The sequence below is a fragment of the Uranotaenia lowii genome, chromosome 3, assembly GCF_029784155.1.
Source record: "Uranotaenia lowii strain MFRU-FL chromosome 3, ASM2978415v1, whole genome shotgun sequence".
Lineage (NCBI taxonomy): Eukaryota > Metazoa > Arthropoda > Insecta > Diptera > Culicidae > Uranotaenia > Uranotaenia lowii.
The window spans coordinates 235,218,853-235,238,904 of record NC_073693.1 but is presented as its reverse complement, the minus strand read 5'-3'; the positions used below and the strand labels follow the sequence as shown (position 1 = coordinate 235,238,904).

Sequence of the window (20,052 nt, the reverse complement as noted above, 5' to 3'; positions counted from 1 at the left end):
GCTGCGAATTACATCATTCGCGACTCCGCGTATCCCATAGGAGTCTAGTTTGCGCAACAGGATGTCGTGATTTAGTGTATCAAACGCTTTCTTTAGGTCTAAAAACAAAGCTCCTACCAAATTTTTAGAGTCGATGTTCCCAATAATTATATCCACTAGTTCACACGTAGCTATTAATGTGCTAGAGCCTGCTCTGAATCCATATTGTAGATTGTATATTATGTCATTTTCGTTTAAAAATTTGTTTATTCTGTTGATCAGCATTTTCTCGAAAACCTTATTAAACACACTTAATGTGGAAATTGGGCGATAATTATTAACATCGAAGCTGTCTCCTGATTTGAAAATAGGTACTACTCTGGCTACTTTTAAGGTATCAGGATACCGTCCTGTATCTATTATTTTGTTAAAACATTGGCAAAGGATCCTAGCAAAATCATCACAATTATCTTTAAGAAGAGAAGCTTAAATATTATCATGACCACTGCATTTTTTGTTTTTGAGTGAGTTAATTATTACAATCACTTCGTTTGGAGTTGCCGGGTGTAAGAAAATAGAGTTTTGAACACGATTTGTGGAGGACAGCGGGTCCGAACCTGGTTCTATAAGAATGTCCTTAGCAAGAACATTACCGATATTCGAAAAGTATTGATTGAACGCTTCACATACTTCGTTGTTTGTTTCCAGCAACACATTGTCAACATTGAGTTTTATTTGAGTGTTGTTTTTACTTTTCCCTAATATTGTATTAATATTTTTCCACACTTTCGAATTGGTCGTGTTATTGAGCATATTTTCATAATAAGTTAACTTGCTCTTTTTTTTTTTTTGCACAGTTCCACTTTTTAAGAAATATGTTTAACCATGTCTTTCAAATGGCAATCATTGGGATGCTTTTTCAATCGTTTTAGATAGTTATTTTTAATTTTGATTAAAGAACATAAATCAAAGGACATCCAAGGACAAGGTCTTCCTTTTAACTTCATTTCTCGGGTTACTTTTTTTGTACATTCCGATAACAATCTATTGTAAACAGAAGTAATTTCTAGTATGCAATTTTCGGCATTTTCAACAAGTTCTATACTCTTAAGGTAATCAGAGAAAAGGCGATTCAATTTTGAGTGGTCAATGATATTTTTGTCTAAAACAATTTTAGACTTATTGATTGGCAGTTTAAGGGTTGTTATTATTTGAGAGTGATCGCTTACATTGTTATTTTATTGTATCATTTCTTATTGAAGACAAATAATTGATTTTACAAACGACATGATCCAGCAAGTTTTTACTTTTTGGTCTTGTGTAGAAAGTGTTCGAACATACAAAACTGTAAGACTCTAACAGTGACATGTATTGTTTCACATTATTATTGTTTGTTAAATTGACAGGAATATTGATATCGCCAACTAAGAAAAAGGAATGGTTATGAGGAACAGATGACAAAATATTTTCGAGAGTTATAAAGAAACTACTTACAGGAAACGAGGGCGGTCTGTAAATACCATGTACATCGAAAGTTTGTTCTTCTATTTTGATTTCTATCCCAATGTGATGAAAACCTTCAAGGCTTATATTCTTAGTTATTCTACAATTTAAATTATTTTTAAAGTAAACTGCTAGACCTCCATAAGACTGTTCTCTACATGAAAAAAATGAATTATATCCAGGTATATTATACAACGAACAATGTTCTTGCTTCAACCAAGTTTCACTTATAACAATTACATCAATACATACATTAATATATTCAATAGTTTGCAGAATGCTATCAAATTTTTCAAGATCATTCATACTACAAATATTCCATTGAAAAATACACAAATTTTTATATTCATTTATATAATGGGAAGAATTAAAATCTTCGACAGTTAAATGGCATGGATTTTTTGCTAGTTCCATTTTAAATTAATTACAATAATACTGAGGGAATTTGAAATATAATAAATTAAATTAAATTAGAATTAAGTTCTTTTACGTTTAGGTGACGGAGTTACGTGTTGAGAAAGAGACATATTAAGATCTGAGTTGACCAAGTATTTGCTTTTTATCCGAGCTAGATCATCTCTGTCTTTTACTAAGTCTGGTTTAGAGTTGGCATCTTTCTTAACAAGGATTGCTCCTCCCCTGCCTGGCCAGACGTATTGCAAACCTAATACTTGTTGTGATTCTCGTAGATCATTCAAAAGTTCCATAGAGAATGGAGTTAGTTCATCCCGAAGGGTAATATTAAAGCTTTTACCGTCGATTACTAAGCTTGGATCAACAACGGAAGAGCTCAATTTTCCAAAAGCCTTTTTCTTGAGAAATAAAGCTTCTTTAGCGGCAATGTCTTTGAATACTAATTTGATAGGGGCCAAGCGGTCGGCGACTTTTTTAGAGGAATATAGTCTTGTGATGCTTTCAAGCTGCTCGAGTTTTAGATCATACCCAATTGTATTGCAGATTTTGCTAACTAGTTCGCTAGTATTTTCACTATTGTAGGAGGGAACTCCGAAAAACATAGCATTTTTTGAAATTGATTCTTTATTGATTTTGTTCAGATTTGATTCCAATTTATGTACTTTATTTGTGAGAGATACCTGAGAAGTTTTCAAATCAGATTGAGACTTTCATTCTCGACCTTCAAATCCTTGAAATCAGTTTGAATTTCTTCAAACTTCGAAGATAGAAAGTCTTGAGAAGCCTCAATTGCAGCAGTAATCGATTTGAATTCGTTTTTTATAGTTTGCATCTCCTTTGCAACGGCGTTTTGCACAGTTTCTTTGAGCTCCGCGCTTATAGCTGATATTATAGTTGAGCTGGACGACAGTTGATTCATTCCTATAATTTTTGCATAAATATCAGAACAATTTGGGCAACAAAAGTAAAGACTGTCTCTTAATTTCCGAGCAGCACTTCCTACAATGTTACGGCATCGGAAATGTACACATGAAAAGCAATAAGCACAGGTCAGAAGTGCGTTTGGATTCTTTTCAATTTTCTCACAGTCAATACAGATTGAATCGGTGTTATCAGTCATGTTTGCCATTTACAAATACCAAAAAATAATCACAATATCAAAAAGTAAAATCAAATTTAAAACCAAAGTAGTTAAACAAGACTCCAATACAGTCAGACTAAACGCAAAAAATAAAATTAAAATTAAAAAAGAAAATAATAAATAAGAAATGAAAAATATTAATATTAATTAAAATTAAAATTAAATCACTGAAATTCCAAAATACTGTTGATATAGGTTTAATTAAGATAGAGATCAAGGGTCGGGTTTTTTTATTGTGTACGGTTATTTGAAAGGATCAAATCAGGACAAAAAGGTGCGAAACAGAGTGCTCATGTAGCCAGTTCACGAAAACAAATAAGTTATAATACCATGCACACTTTCACCCAAAAAAACAAATCATTCATTCAATCTACGCGGGATTCAAGAATCCATTCAGCGTCAAATACTCAAACATACAAATTGCACTCCTATGCGAGATATAGAATACCCATTCAACGTCAGAGCAATGTGTCTACGCGAGGTAAACTCTATCCATTCAGCATCAGAAGTACAGCTCAAGCATACGTTCTCATAATTTTACTGTTCTACGGGAAACAGAAGAATTATTTTTTTGTAATTTATTTATTTGCGACGGCTGGAAGAATTATCGTGATCGAAAATATTGCAGTGAGTGCGCTACTTGATTATGTTCCAGTTGCGTTCCATTTACTAGCAACAGACACAGAATCTTTCGCTAAGTCAGAACGTATTGAGAATCAAAATTTTTGCCGTATGCACGTTGCTTAGAGGGGCCAGAACCAACAACTGTTTGCCCACGATAGAGTGTGTGCTCGCAATCGTGTGCTTCTTTTCAGAACGCTTAATCTACACCAGCACGCACCAGCAAGCGAGTCACAACAGCGGTTCCGAGACACTTACGTAGTTCGATTTTGCTGCCGTTGTTTTTGTTGTTGTTGTCGTTTACGTTGAATATTCTCGTTCGGAACAGAATCAGCGGAGAACTATCTTTTTCAAGGGAAGCAAATTTCTTTGGTTGAGGGTATCGGATTAGCATCAGAACGTATTTAGTGAGTCGTGAGTGGTTACACTTGTGAGAACAACTGAGACTCACCTGATTTCCAGGACTCACTGACCAGAGCTGTTTGAAACAGCGAGTATTTTTATTCACGGCTTACCTTGGCACACCATATAACAATACAAACCACAACAGCAAGGAATTTTTGTAAGAATTTTCAGCGATTTTAGAATACACGGAAAAAGATTCGACGTGCATTTGAATAAGTTTTCACTAGATTCACTTAGTAGTTACTTTAGCCTGATAAAACAAAATAAATATGAACGAAGGACAAGTAAATTTATATAATTTCACTAGGAGCTTATGAAACCACAACCAATCACGCATATCAGTGATGCCAGATGAATCTTGCTTCGTTATAACTCAAAACTCACACTTCGAGTGCCGCTCATTCACAACCTGGATGATTCCGACGAAGATGTCGTCCTATAAGGTTAAATATTTACGGTCGATGGTATTGATGGCTGGTCGTGCATAATGTCGAGGAGCTTTCGAAAATTATCGTAGCGGAAAAGGATGCTCAAAAGGAGTTCAACCAAGTGATGGCGACGACCAAGCCACTAGTGGACCTCAGAAATTGCTGAGCTTCGTGCTAGCTGCCTGGACGCCAGACGACGAGCCCAAACAAGCAGAACTGTTATAGAGCGTTGTGCCACCTACTCGTGGTATAGGGCGGAAGGTTTGCACTATTCCAGATGTACGGCCAAGAGAACTACACTGCACCCTCTATGACGACCTGGCAAACGAAAACGGTACACTCCTGGAAACACGAAGCGACGTAGGTGATGCGATGACATAGCTGGTGGCCACTGCTCTGCTGATTTAGCACGTTCGTCGCCATGGGACCCATATTCATGTGACGGGTGTATTTCCTGGGAAGCCCCGTCACATCAAAAAACAATGCAACACGTTGCTAAGCTCTCCTTCTTTATTTTGTCGCTCCGTGAGTTTCTCTGGGTCCGGCAAGTAAAACTACCAAAATGAGCGTGGCCACGAACGTGTTAGGAAGACAGAGTGAAATCATTCCGAAACGGCAAGTGGTTAATGGGGATCGTTAACGTCTCGTTAAAACATGGCGAGGAGAAGCTTCGTTACCCGTGACTGGGTCGATCATTCAGCGTCGGCGTGGGTGTCGGATGACTCCCCTTTGTGCCAAGGTCTGGTTCTGAGCCTGGGTATCCTAAGGCTCGGCACCGGAAGGAATAATCTGGACCATAAAGACCTGGGAATCACACCTGGGGAGGGAGGACTCTTCCCTGTAGTCAGTACCCTTACAGTCACAGAAAACAAAACATAGAACCGTGGGAGAGATGGATACACCGATAAATTGGTGGTAGTCTGATGAGATCGGCCCCATTTAAGTGGATGGGGGGTAGCGCGTTTAATGAGCGCCGATGATGCAGTTATGGGAATGGGCTTGATATTGAAAAGCCTAGAGAGGCCGAAGGATTAGCAGTCGGTTATATACCAAGTGGTTATCGACATAGAAATCCTGAGCCAATTTGTTGTGGCACGATTGAATTTGCGTCGGGTGTTAAGAGAGCGGGTACAAGCCCTGAAGGAGACGCTTGATGACGAGTAACAGCGTGTGGAAGGTAACGTCAAAAAGCTGAACGAGGAGATTGACTCTCTCCACTAGAAGGGGACAATGAACGAACGTTGGTAAATGATTGGTACACGGCAAGTACTTCAAGTTGAAGAACCGTTTCATAGCAGAAGGTGCAAAAAAGCTGGCGTGAGCAGCTCTTTCCAGCGTAGATGAGTGAAACACCGAATTGCACGCTAAACTCAAATCCAGCAGCGAATCGAGTGATACCATCGAAGTGGAGTTGACAGCTACGACTTCCAAACAAGTACGGCGAATAAAGCGTGTCAGACGCAAACTCAGTAGCATAAGTAGCACCTTAGAAGCCACCAGATTAAAATCGTTAAAGGAACAATGCGATTGTCGTTAAGGCAGAGAGCAAATCGTACAGAGATGTATTGCGACAAGTGAGAACTGATTCCAAACTAGCTGACCTAGGCAAAAATGTCCGGATAATTAGGCGGAGCCGTGCAGGTGACATGATCCTCGTGCTGCGTAAGGAAGCAACACAGCCACAACAAGAGAAGCTTTGGGGAATCAAGTTAAAGTTGGTTGACTGTTAAGGTTAATCACATCGATAAGGTGACTTAAGAAGAAAATCTGCGTAACGCGTTAGTCTCGAGATGTAGAATCGTCGGGGACGATGTTACAATTCAGCTTATAGTCACAAGCAGAATAGAAGTGGCAGAAGTGTCGACAGGAGAGACAAGTGCTGACAATGCGGTGCGTATGGTCGGTCACATCTCAACCAGCTGCAGGAAGTCAGTGAAGTGCTTCGGGTCTTCGAGGAGACCCTGACGTTACTATTGTGATCGTTGTAGTTGTCGTCGTTACGCTGCCAGGAGTTCCGTGTAGCGTCAAAACAATGCGTGCGTCCAAGAAAACAGAGCCAGATGGAACCGTAACATGGTCATCGCCAACCGGTGTAGAATGTATCACTGTCGGGGCACTTTCGAGTAGAGTGCGTCTGATCCCACGAGTGAATCTACAGAGATAAGGCAACATTTTCTGCGTAGTGAATCTCGGGGATACGTCGCGTGCGTGGTAGGATAACTTCACCGGCTGAGAGTATCCGAGTTGTGCCGTTCCCTACGAATGAAGCTGCGGGGAAAATAAATTACCGCCTTCGCAGTAGATTTCGTATGAAAATGGGTATATCGCGTTACGGGGAATACCCCGGTATAGAGTGACTCTCCACGTCAGATGAGTCATTCGAGGCAGATTAGGATGACGCCTTCGTCGGGAATCATCCGAGAAGTTGCGTTAATTCCTGAGCGTGAGTTGTGACAGGCGCGTGTCCAGGATAAGCTGCTCTCGATTCGGCACATGACGGGTAAAAAGTGCGGATCTCGAGTCAACATGAAGAGAGGTCGGATCTTGAGTCCATTGAGGAAGGGCTTGAGTTGTGGCGATGCGAGGCCGTTAGCGAAAGAGAAGTGCTGTCGACAGCTGGATTTCAATCCCCACGACTCGCAAATCGAGTAGTGGCGCAAAGTGGGGAATTAAGTCAAACCACAGGTATCGGATTTGTGTCGCTGAACTTCTTGGACCAGATTTGCAAAGCAAGTAGTTGCGCTAATATGTGGACCTCTTTCAACACGATGAGATGACGGAACTTAAATCGTTAGATGAAAGGTTGTGCATCGATTCGTGTTGGAATGAGGTTTTGCTGAAAAGTGGAATCGAAATTATTATTGCCTTGGATCATGAGTCGACCAAATGCATCCATGTACCCAGGGTAGCAAACTCGTGGGACGCGGTGGCTCGCCGTGCCTTGAAATGCGATCCAAGAATGTGATTTACCACCTGGGTTAACAAACTTACGGTTCGGACGGAATTCCAAATGCACTGGTGAAGGTAGCGGTACATACCGTTCCGGAAACTTTCAGAGTAGTGCTACAAAAGTGTCTCGAAAAGGGATCTTTCTTCAACCTGTGGAAAACAGCGAAGTTTGTAAAAATACCGAACCCAGAAAAATTCCCATGGCACCCATCATCGAACCGGCCTATTTATCTGCTGGACACTCTTGATAAATTACTGGAGAGGAGAATATTCAACAGACTTACACAGAAGATAAAAGTGGGCTTTCGAACAGACAGTTCAACTTTCGGTAAGTGAGATCTACAGTGGATGCCTTCCAAATGGTGTCGGAGTACGCAAAGCGTGCATATCAATAGAAGCAGAAAGGTGTTCGTCACCATGCCATTGTGACAATTGACGTTAAGGATGCCTTCAAATAGGCCAGCTTGTAAGCTATTGCCAAAGCTCTTCACAGTATACGCATTCCCGAAATCCTCTGCAGGATAATAGGAAGCTTCTTCGAAAATCTAGTCCTGACGTACGAAACCGAAATTGGGCTACGATCTACTTCCCTAACAGTGGGTGTTCCACAGGGTTCCACTTGTGCAGTGGAATGCCATGTATAATTAGGTGTTAAAGCTCAAACTACCAGCACGCGTGCAGATTGTAGGATTTGCTGACGATATCGTGCTCACGATCACCGGCGAAACAATCGAGGAGGTAGAAGATCTGCAACGGTGTCCGTAGAAAGAATTGGATTGGATAGAGGTAGTTAAGCTTCAGATAGCTCACCATAAAACCGAAGGTGCTGGTGACCAACAAATGAGTTGTGGAGATTACTGTTCGAGGACACACGAAATCTTCGAAACAATCGCTTAAGTTTTGGAGCGCATGTCAAATACTGTTGTGAAAGTGCATCGAAAGTCATCAATTCATTGGCCTGGATTATGATGAACTGCCATGGTCCAAAGAGTAGCAAAAGACGTCTCCTTGCGATCGTAGCACTGTCGAAACTATGATAAGGAGGAGCGGCCTGGAGCTCCGTCATAAAGGTAGAGCGCAACAAATCCAAATTACGGAGCACACATCGGTTGGTAGCCATTCCTGTACATACAGGACCGTATCAGCAGATGCAGTTTTTGTCATCGCGGACATGATTTCCATTGACATAACTATGGTGGAGGATACGAAGTGTTACGAAGCAAAGGCTTTTAGAGGAGTGCGTAAAGCTCAGTGACGATGGTCAGTGGTATAACTCTTATCTGGACTCATGCATGTAATGGGACTTAAAACGTACTCAGCTACGATCTTTCATGCAGCAAAAGGAAGCGGAGATACCATTGGGGGTGGTCGTGTCGGGATTCTTGCTTGGTAGTTTCTCAATCGGCCATGCATTGGTGGTTAGAAATCCTACGAGAGTGGATGCTGTGACGAGCGCGAGTTATTTTGAAAGCGTTACCTAACCGGCACACGTTTCGGGGTCTTCTGCCAGTCGGAAGTTGGCGAAAAAGGAAAAGGAGAAAAAGGATAAAGGAAAAATAAGATAAAGGAGAAAGACCAAAGACGAGAAAGAGGAAAAGGAAAAGAGTGAGATGTATAAGTGCATGAGCACAGCCTAGCCCTTGATGTAGTATCATAGGGTGAAACCAAGGGGCACATCTGGCATACGAAGCCCAAAGTAGTTCTAGTGGGACAAACCCACTCACGACAGAAAACAACCTGCTGTTATGGTTTGAGGCCAAAATTCCATCTTGTGAAAAAAAAATTTATGAATTTCAGATGGTAAAAAGTATCCCTTTATTTTCCATCGTGGCTCAATGTGCAAGCCTGAGCAGTAAAAGAGTGACGGCAAGGCGCAAAGTATGGATGATATGATAATTGAACCTTCGCCCGGAGCGGGTCATTCATCAAGCACTCGACTTTCCCTCGTAGCACCCACCCACTCACTCATTCACTCACTGGTGATGGCTGCGAAAACGTTTACCGAACCTGCATTACCTACCTACCCACTTATATCCATACACCCATAAAAGAGGTTGCAAAAATCCAATGCCTTTTTAGCAAATCTCTGTGCCGATAATGCTCTGAAATGTGCACTGTGCCGAAGACGGTATGTTTGAAAAACCGTAACTGGCATAAGGACTCGGCTCCCAACCAAAATGATGACCACTACATTCAAGCGAAACAAGAAAAACATTTTATGGGATTTCCTTCCTATTGGATAATTCATCCCAGAAACAAGAAAATAAAAATTAAAACCACAGCGCTGTAGTGAGAATCGAACTCACATCACCAATTGTATCGTCTTGCCAGTCCGACATTCTAACCAGTGTACTATTCGAGCTTCATGCCGGACGAGGTATATTTGTCATAGGCTTTCTGTTACCGATCCATCACAAAAAACGTACAACGGCGGCTTCCCGGCGTTTGACCTCCTTTCAATGCATTCCTTTGTCTTAAGATGGAAACGGGAAAGGGAACGGGAGTGGAGGAAACGGGAAACCCATTGAATGAGAACTGTGCTTTGCTTACTGCCTGCTATTACATACACACGCTACATATACACAGCTGCTTAAGCCGGGCAGCTTGGCCGTTGTTGTTTGCCGGTAAATTGAAGGAATGTTTTTGTTGTTGCTTTTGCTACATACACACGCACAGCTTAGCCGTGTTTGCCGGTTGATTGAATTAGAAGGATGTTTTTGTTGTTGCTTTTGCTACATTCATACGCACAGTGCTCGGTTCGCTGGCTGCCTGTCGTTGGCCGGTATTTATTTCTATCCTTCTTCGTCTTGTGATGCGATAGGGAGGGACGTGAATTCGTTTTTATTTTGTTTCTTTCAGACATACGCAATTCGGTTAACTTGGAAGGTTAATGCCGGTGGGAGTAAATCGAATCAGCACCGGTCGCGTTATCTTCTTGTACCGATGATGCTATGTAATTGACTACACGCCATTGGCACAGAGGCTGAATTTTGGGTGTACGTGGAGCAGCGTCTAGAAAAATAAATATATCTTCATCAGCAATTTCACCTTCACCTGGTGCGCACACATGAACAGACACAAACACGAATAGTCGAGTCGAGTGAGGGGGTGTTTCTGTTGTTACTCACATATCATCCCCGCAACCTGTCCAATAAATATACTAAAAGGGGCTAATATGTTCAGCTCATGCCTAGTTACATACATCTAGGCGGAAGGCAGCAAACGCCGAAAGGCGATGACGCGGGAAACGAGTTGGCAGATTCTAAATTTCACCAAGTTCAAGGGAACGGAACCTTAGATGTATTCCAAACAATCATTGATGACGGCGGCGGCGTCAGACTTTCGAAAAGGCTTTCTTTAACTAGAACCGGTGGAAAGTGTTTAAGATATTTGAGGTGGGTCGCTTCAGTAGATCGATGTTTTCAACCTATACTATACTGTTTCCTATATACTGTTTCCTTTAGTAAGTCGCAATACCTTTCTCCGAAATGAGCCTATATGAATCAACACAATTACTGATAGGCTTCCGATTCCTTTAAAGAGTTTGAATAATCTTGAATATGTCGAAGAATTAAGGTCTATGATTTATGCTTCTTAGAATCAAATTGGAGATAATGGATTTTATGAAAAGTATCCAGAATATAGATTGACAACGGTCAAGAGAGGTTCCTTACGTTGACCTAGAAAAAATATTAATTCCTTAATATATGGTCTCAATTCGAAGGACCATAATGCTTATCAAATTAACTATGGAAATTTATTGACATGTTCAATAAGATGGTCATTTGATCATAAATTTGTAATTAAAAGCAACGTTTCTTTTCGTGGATAACTTTCGAACGCATGGACAAAAATTGATGACATTATCAAGCCAACTACCTAGTAATGTAAAGTTGTTATATTAAGACAAAATTTTGTAATAGTTTGTCAAGCTGTTTTTTAGATGGCATCCTATGAACGAGTGTATCGACTTTTCGTTTCTTAGATTCATCTTTATTATTTTTTTTATAGCTAATTTTATGTTAAGAGCATTTGTTTAGTTTTTTTCTGAGTTGGTGTTTCCAAGGTTTTTTTCGAGTAAAAAAAATCTCATTATGTTTTTTTCGAAATTTCTGTTCTAATGTATTCCAATTACATGAAATTCATCTTAAATATGGATATCTCAAATTTTTACTATTCTTGATCTTCGAATCCATATGATTAATTTTTTTTCCCATCAAATTACGTTTTTGATTTGATTTGAGATAGTGAATTATAGTTTGGAATGTATTCAGATTCAAAAAATGGATTTCTGCTTTTGGAAATAAAATTCGAATAACAAATCGATATCCTTGAAGGAGTTTTATAATATTTTTTAATTTTTGAATTACTAAAAGGCCTGAAATAATCAATCTATTATATAAAATTCTCTTGTAACGGTGTTTGTAGTACTACTCCTCCGAAATGACCCAACCGATTCAAATTAAATTATTTTTAGAATATTCTGTAGGCATGCGAATCGGTTTATATCGAATAAAAATAACAAAAAGTCGCATCAATTGTCCGTAATAATTTAATTTGTGTTTTTTTGAATGAAATTAAAGTCATGGCATCCATTTTTTTCGAGATTTCCTTTCCTTTGGCGGGGTTTGTTTTTCGTCTGCATGGTCGAGACGTCGCGAGCCAACGTCGCAAGAGGATAGAAACCATGGCATAGCATACTGATTGACTGATTGTGATTGGAAATATTTGGGCGCGCATTTTTCAACCAAGCATAATTTCAATGCATGTGGTGGCCATATGAAGCCTAGATGTGTTTTTTTTCTTCTTGATTCCTAGATCATTTGTACAGCACAGAGTAATGAATGACGCCTAGATGTGACCCAGATTGATATTTTGCTGATCAAATCAAAACCATTTAAACTATTTGAAAAAAATAAACCTTAATTCGTGTTAATTAATGAAGAAATTGTTGTCTGAAAAATATGAATTTAGTACTAATGCATGTGAAATACAGACCCCGTTCGTTTTTGGCAACATTCGATTTTGGCAACATCCGAACGGTTTTTAGAAGCGACATTACCTTTTAGTTTTCTCTATTAATGGACCAATATAATTTTGACAAACACCAAACATACGTGTTGCGAATGTTGAGGAATCCAATTGGTGGTTGCGAGCCACTGATCGATGACGTCATAACAAGTTCAACCTGTGATCCACACCCGAGAGGAATCGAGAGCGAATCAGATGGCTCAAGGAGGAGTTCTCCAGCATCAACATCTTCACCATCTGGAATAGCAATACAACTACACTATCATCATCTTTGGGAGAGGGTCTGCAGCATCCACATCTTCGTCATCTGCAGCAGAAATACAGCTGCACTATTATCATCTCTATTTCTCCCATGGGGGAACCAATCAACCGATGTCAACAATCCTCCGCGCGCAGAATTGTTGACATCGGTTGATTGGTTCCCCCATGGGAGAAATAGAGATGATAATAGTGCAGCTGTATTTCTGCTGCAGATGACGAAGATGTGGATGCTGCAGACCCTCTCCCAAAGATGATGATAGTGTAGTTGTATTGCTATTCCAGATGGTGAAGATGTTGATGCTGGAGAACTCCTCCTTGAGCCATCTGATTCGCTCTCGATTCCTCTCGGGTGTGGATCACAGGTTGAACTTGTTATGACGTCATCGATCAGTGGCTCGCAACCACCAATTGGATTCCTCAACATTCGCAACATTCTCGCCCACACTGAAATTCTGGGTATTTCTGAAAATAAAAGAGCAGAACTCTCGAACAAGGGTATGTGTGGAGCCAACTAATCTTGATCAGGAGATACCAAATAGTCTTCGTTAGAATCTACCGGTGGAAGTATGCAGATCTTCTCCACAGGTCGCGTCGTCGAGCCCTTTGCTGTTTTTAAGGTCACCACGCGGACGACCCCGTCATCCCCAGGGTGTAGTTGAAGAATGCGTGCCAATTTCCACCGGGCTGGTGGTAAACCTTCCTCACGCATTACGACGAGCTGACCCTCAGCAATCTTGATTGGCGGTTGCCAACGTTTAGCTCGTCCCTGTAGCTGCGTAAGATACTCCGTTCGCCATCTCTTCCAGAATTCTCGTAGTTGTTTCTGAACTGCCTGCCAGTAGTGAAGTCTGTTCATGGGAATTTTGGAGAAGTCCGGATCTGGTAGTTGCTGTATTGGTTTGCCAATTATGAAGTGTCCGGGAGTCAGAGGTTCCAAGTCGTTGGGATCTTCTGACTGCGATGTAATTGGTCGTGAGTTCAAGCAGGCCTCTACTTGAACCAACAATGTGGTGAAATCTTCAGGATTGACTGGATTGTCCCCCAAGACGCGTATCAAATGGTGTTTCGCCGATCGTACCGCCGCCTCCCATAATCCTCCAAAGTGCGGCGCGCCGGCCGGTTTGAAATGCCACTTGATTCCTTCTCCTGCGTATTCTCGTGCCATTTTCTCCTTGTGAGCTTCGCTAGATAGTAGTTTACGGAGCTGGTTGTCGGCGCCTACAAAATTCGTCCCATTGTCCGAGTAAATGTCTGAACATTTTCCTCGTCTTGCGGTGAATCTCCTTAACGCTTGAATGAACCGTTCCGTCGACAAATCAGACACCAGCTCGAAGTGTACGGCCTTCGTAGTCATGCAGACGAAAAGGGCGACGTAACCCTTAGAAACTGGTCTACGGGGAGCAAGGCGTAGATAAACCGGACCAAAGTAGTCTACACCAGTGCGACTAAAGGGTGCAGCAACGGTGACTCGGGCTGCTGGAAGTTCGCCCATGAACTGCTGGATGGCCTTCGGCTTTACTCGGAAACAACGCTGACACTGATGTACCACATTCCGGGTGACATTCCGACCTCCAAGTGGCCAGTACTTTAGCCGCACTGTTGCGAGTAGTAGTTGCGGGCTGGCGTGGAGCAAACACTTGTGGTAGTGTTCTATAATCATTCTGGTTATCGGGTGTCTTGCAGGAAGGACTATCGGGTGTTTCGTATTCTCTGCTTCGCTAGAATGTCTGAGTCGACCACCAACTCGGATAAGGTTGTCTTCTGAAAGCATCGGGTTAAAAAACCGTAACTGCGAGCTTCGTGGAACAGGCTGCTGCTTTTTGAGTGCTTTCCATTCTTCGCTTAGGTCTTCTTGTTGTGCGTGGCGAATGATGATGAATTCCGCTTCCTTCAGCTCTTCCGTAGTCAGAAAGCCTTCGGCTTGCGTTCGTTTCTGAATTGGCTTCAAATACCGTCGCAAATACGCCGTCCTCCTAACCATATCGCTGAACGTGGAAAACTGCTTAACGTACCACCTTCCAAATGCTTCTTTTTCGACCGCCGAACACTGAACCGCCTCACGTCGAAATTCTTTAGTTACTTCGTCTTCATTGAATTTTACCGGTGCGTTAGGCCAATTGCTGTCGTCGTTTTTCAGCCATTGAGGACCTTCCCACCATAGTTCGTTGTTGATAATATCTCCTGGTGATAAACCTCTCGATATGAGATCCGCTGGATTACAGGTTCCTGGTACATGATTCCATACATGCTGCTCCGTAATTTGTTGAATCTTGGAAACTCTGTTTCCGACAAATACCGTAAGCGTGCTGGGGGTTGCCTTCAGCCATTGCAGCACGCACGATGAATCAGACCAGAAGAATACCTTGGGATTGAATTTGACTGCCTTGATGACCATTTCTGAAAGCTGTGCTCCGTGCAAAGCTCCGCAAAGTTCCAATCGAGGGATTGACTGCGTTTTCAAGGGGGCTATTTTCGATTTGGATGTAAGCAGCGATACCTTTACTCTGCCATCTGTATCTACGCTCCTAAAATACGCGCAGGCACCATATGCGCGTTCTGAGGCATCTGTGAACACATGCAGCTGAATTTCCGTAGCATTCGGTATGATAACACAGCGTGATATCGTCAAATTATTCAGGAGTGAGAGTTTTTCGTGAAAATTGCGCCAGTCTTCTGCCATCTGGTGTGGCAAAGCTTGATCCCAATCTACGCTCTTACCGTCAGCACCCTTGAGGCACCAAATCCTTTGCATGAATATCTTAGCCGATGTCACTACAGCTCCGATGAAACCTAGGGGATCGAACAGAGCAGCGATGGACGACAACACCTTCCGTTTGGTTAAATTTTCAACGCCTTCCAAATCCGCTATGTTGAAATGAAATTTGAGAACATCCCTTCCTGGTAACCATGTCAACCCTAACGTGCGAACTGCAGGATCTGGATCTAGATCGACACCAATCTCTTCTTTCAATGCCAAGTTTTCCGGGGAAACATCTAGGAGAACCTCCGAAGAATTTGAAGCCCATTTTCTGAAGCAGAATCCGCCACTAGTTGCGCACAGCTCAAGTTGTCTACGAAGTTCAGCTACTTCCGAAACATTGGCTCCTCCAGTTAAAACATCGTCCATGTAAACGTCATGCATCAACGATATTGCCGCTTGAGGAAAACGTTCACCTTCATCCATCGCCAGCTGCTTTAGAGTTCTGGTAGCCAAAAATGGGGCAGGTTTGGTCCCATACGTAACCGTTGCCAATTCATAAGTTTCCACCTCATCGTCAGGTGAATTACGCCACAAAATACTTTGAAACGGCATGTCGTTTGGATGCACCTTGATTTGACGGAACATTTTTTCAATGTCGGCTACCAACATAATCTGTCTCGTTCTGCTGCGAAGTATGAGTGATCGAAGATCGTCTTGTATGACTGGTCCGCAAAGTAATGCGTCGTTCAGTGACCTTCCTGTGCTTGTTCGACACGACGCATCGAAAACCACGCGTACCTTGGTGGTTGTGCTGGATTGTTTTACCACTGGATGATGCGGAAGATAACACCTCTTTTTATCGTCGGCTGGATTGATGTGTACCTTATGCATGTGTCCCAATTCTCGGTATTCCTGCATAAACTTGTTGTATTCCTGACGCAACTCTGGTTCCCTCAGAAGTCTACGTTCAATACTCTGCAATCGTCGCATGGCGATGTCCCTCGACTCGCCCACCGTTTCAAACCCATTCTCATTTTGCGGAAGTGATACCGTGTATCGACCGTCGTTGCCTCTCTCCACCGTTTGCACATAGTGCTCCTCGCATCGCAGCTCTTCTGGTGAATAAATTACTGCCGATTCTATTTCCTCGCAAGCCCAAAACCGCGCCATAATCTGTTCCAGACCACCCGTTGCCACCACGTTGCAAGAAATCCTCGTCGCTTGATCGTACATGTTGACCGCGCCTGTTGCAATCCAACCAAATACCGTCTCGGTGAATGTAGGAAGACCATTTCCCAATTGCATCCTTTTTCCGGCCTTGAAGAATGAGAAGAAGTGTTCAATCCCAAGCACCATGTCGACCGACCTAGTTTCGAAGAATGTTGGATCGGCTAGCTCGACGTCTGGCAATTTCCATCCATTAACGTTGACGCTCGAAGTTGGTAAATCCGCTGTGACTGTTGGAAGTACCAAGAAATCCATCCTGTATCGAGAGTTTGAAATCCTTGATTTGACGAGAAGATTGGCCTTGTGCTTCACTCTTGCTACTGCTTGCCCAATACCTTGAACTGAGACGTCTGCCTGCCGGCGCTGAACCTGTAACAGCTGCATGAGGTTTTCCGATACGAAGTTCGATTCTGATCCTGAATCCAGCAGCGCCCTCGCTGGATGAGAAACACCATTGTCGTCCTCCACTAGAACGACCGCTGTAGCAAGTAGAACGGAAGATGTGCGATGCCCCGAAAGATTGGCCGATGTAGTCTCCCTGATTCTAGTACCTTCTCCAGACCCATTTGGATTTCCGCCTTGTAAACTAGAGCCCTTGCTCTCAGTGTTGGATTCCGATCGAAAACAAACCATGGTGTGGTGCTTGCCCTTGCAGCTCCGACAGAGAAAGCGTGAAGTACAATCTGCAGCCAAATGTCCGTGCCTAAGACAGTTCCTGCACAACGAGTTGTTCCGAACTAGCTTCCCGCATGAATCAGTATTATACAATGACTATTCCCATTATCTTCTTCCCAAGACACCCAAAAGATTACTTCTATAGTTTTGGATTATTAATGTAAGATTAGGCTTATCATTTTTTCATGATATGGAATCGTTTGGACGCACTTTACGATACAGGGAACGGGTCGTTAAGTAGAGTAACCATTCAATTTTTTTGCTTTTTTCTACTCGTTTTGAAGCGAGTGGGATGATATGTGGAATCTATACTAAATGATCGTCTCATAAGAAAAAAACGATACAGCATTTCGTGTAGTTTTGATTAAAAGATTACAATTACGAAACAAAATTTCGTTTATTTATTCATATATTATTTTACACCTTCCGAAGATTTTTATTTTATAAAAAAAAACTCCATACGCGAAGATAGCGTGTGCTGCTGCGGCTAATTATTCTTCGGTAGCGGAGAGGTACATCAACCGGGAAACTGGCTAGTGGTGCTGTTGCAGGTTACACATCGTATCTTTTCCGGCCACCATTGTTAGAGTTCGCTATCGTCTTCCGCTGAGATTTTGCCGGTTTGGTCTCGTGGCCACCTGCATTCGTACTTCCATCGGCCTCGCCTGAATCTTCCGGATGTTCAAGAACCGCTGCATCTTCTGGATGTGCCATTTTGCAGTGCTTTTGACACTTTTCCGGTATCCACATTTCCTTGGAATCTATCGGTGCGCAAAAATAAAATCAATTTTAATTAATATTTTCTTCTAAATTAAGAGGTTTTCACTTACCTTCATCAGCACCTGCCGTCTGGTCGTCCCCGAATGCTTCCGCGTAGATTTCGGAGGGTCCAAAAGCTACCTCCCACAATTCCGGAACACAAAACGAAAAGCTTAAGCGCGCTTGGCCACGTTTTTTAAGTGACAGCAGAAAATTCGATGCGCGTTGCAAAAATAATCTTTTTATTCCCGAGATGATTAATCTAATCTTTCCAAAATATTTTTTTATCATTTCGGCGTGTTGCAATAATAATCCATTTATTTAAAGAAGTATTAATCGTATCTTTCAAGAATGATATTTCATCCGTTCTAGCGGAGGCACATTTAGCCAAAACGCAATGTGAAACGTTCCTATTAATGTGATCAGAACCGAATAATACTGAAGATTCAGCATATCGTATTTGGCTATGCGGGTTGTCCCTGGAAGCTATCGACATTTTCCTGAACGTTGCGCATTCGTGAAGCAGATGCGTACCCGAACATGCAGAACATCGTCCCCCTGACTGATGTGATTGAGAAGCGTTGAAGTTTGTCTTGGTTGGTACTTGGCGCCTCCTTGACGACTGCGAGAAATCAACCTTTGATTCCTGCTTGGCCGGAAGTGAACCCAAAACTCGAACGCGCCTTTGGATAAACTCCGTCAGATCCTTCAGTGTATCCTTTTCCTTGGAAGACGACTGCTCCTCCCAACCTCGGCGTGTCGTTGCATCCAACCGTGAGCTCAGAATGTACAGAAGAAGCAGGTCCCTGTAATCGACGCGCGTTACCAGCTGATCGAGTGTATTCACTGCTCTTTCAAAGCTTTCTAGCAATGATTGCAGCTCCGCTCCAGATTCCTTCACAAGGGTTGGTAGATTGAAGAGAGTTTGCACCTGTCGACGTCGAAGCAGCTTACTATCGTTGTAGTGTTTCGTCATCGTGTCCCACGCAATTTGATAATTGGCCCGGGTGATAGGAAATGGGTCCACTAAAGCCTTTGCTTCACCTGCCAAACATCCCTTCAAGTAGTGGAATTTTTCGATTTCAGGTAGATCTGGTTTGCAGTGTATCAGCGAGGTGTACAAATCACGGAAGCTCAGCCACTCATCCACGTTGCCATCGAAGGTCTGCAACTTGATCTGCGGCAAGCGAACATGCTCAACGGTAGGGTGCTGCGAAGTTTCCAATCCAACAATCGTAGAATTCAGAGAAATTCCGTCTTCCAACTGTCTCGCCTTATCCATCAACCTGGCCTTCGCGGTGTAGTAGCGGTCAGCAAACGTTGCTCGATCCTGGGCGTAGTCGTACTCGGCAGCATCGTAGTCATCATGAACCTCTAACTCCATAATGGCACTATTGACGTTTTCCCATGAATCATCAATTCTTTCTAAACGAACTTTCACATCACTGGCAGACACACTAGCTGAATGTAGTGTTTCCACAAACTTGTAGATATTATCAAAAATATCCTGCAGGCCTTTGAGTTTGACTTGCAAAATCTTAAACGTAACCGATTTCTTGGTACCTTGTGATGGCCCGGGCATGATGAAGCGTTAAACTCACACGCAGTTGACAGAAATTGAATGAGAGCGAGCGTAAGTATTTGAACCTTTATGCCTAGCTTCGTGAAGGACATATACTGTAGTGCTACTAACCTACCGGAACAACCGGTTCGACTCCACTACAGGTAAATCTCGGACGACTGCTATTAAGCTTTTTATTGCTTTATTGAGATTAATTGCTTGCGGTCCAGGACATCAATGTTCATGAGAGGCAATCGAAATAGTAGATGTAGTATGCAGAATTGAAAAACTTCGGCTAAACATATACTGTTCTAACTAACCTGAACAAAAAAATATGTTGAGCGGCAGGTTAGGAAAAAAACGACTGCCAAATATCCAAATTCCAAAAAAGTTATCT

The 20,052-nt window shown here is 42.3% G+C and overlaps 2 protein-coding genes across 2 annotated transcripts; both read right to left on the bottom strand.

Moving 5' to 3' along the window:
- Positions 1-13,243: 13,243 nt before the first annotated feature.
- Positions 13,244-17,293, bottom strand: LOC129753192 (uncharacterized). Its single transcript, XM_055748992.1, has one exon. The coding sequence runs from the start codon at positions 17,291-17,293 to the stop codon at positions 13,244-13,246; it is 4,050 nt and encodes a 1,349-aa protein (XP_055604967.1).
- Positions 17,294-17,887: 594 nt separating this feature from the next.
- LOC129753191 (uncharacterized) lies at positions 17,888-19,676 on the bottom strand. Its single transcript, XM_055748991.1, has 3 exons — positions 18,629-19,676; positions 18,166-18,231; positions 17,888-18,096 (listed from the first exon to the last, which is right to left on the bottom strand). Exons 1-3 carry the CDS (start codon positions 19,674-19,676, stop codon positions 17,888-17,890), a joined length of 1,323 nt encoding a protein of 440 aa, XP_055604966.1.
- Between the last annotated feature and the right edge of the window lie 376 nt (positions 19,677-20,052).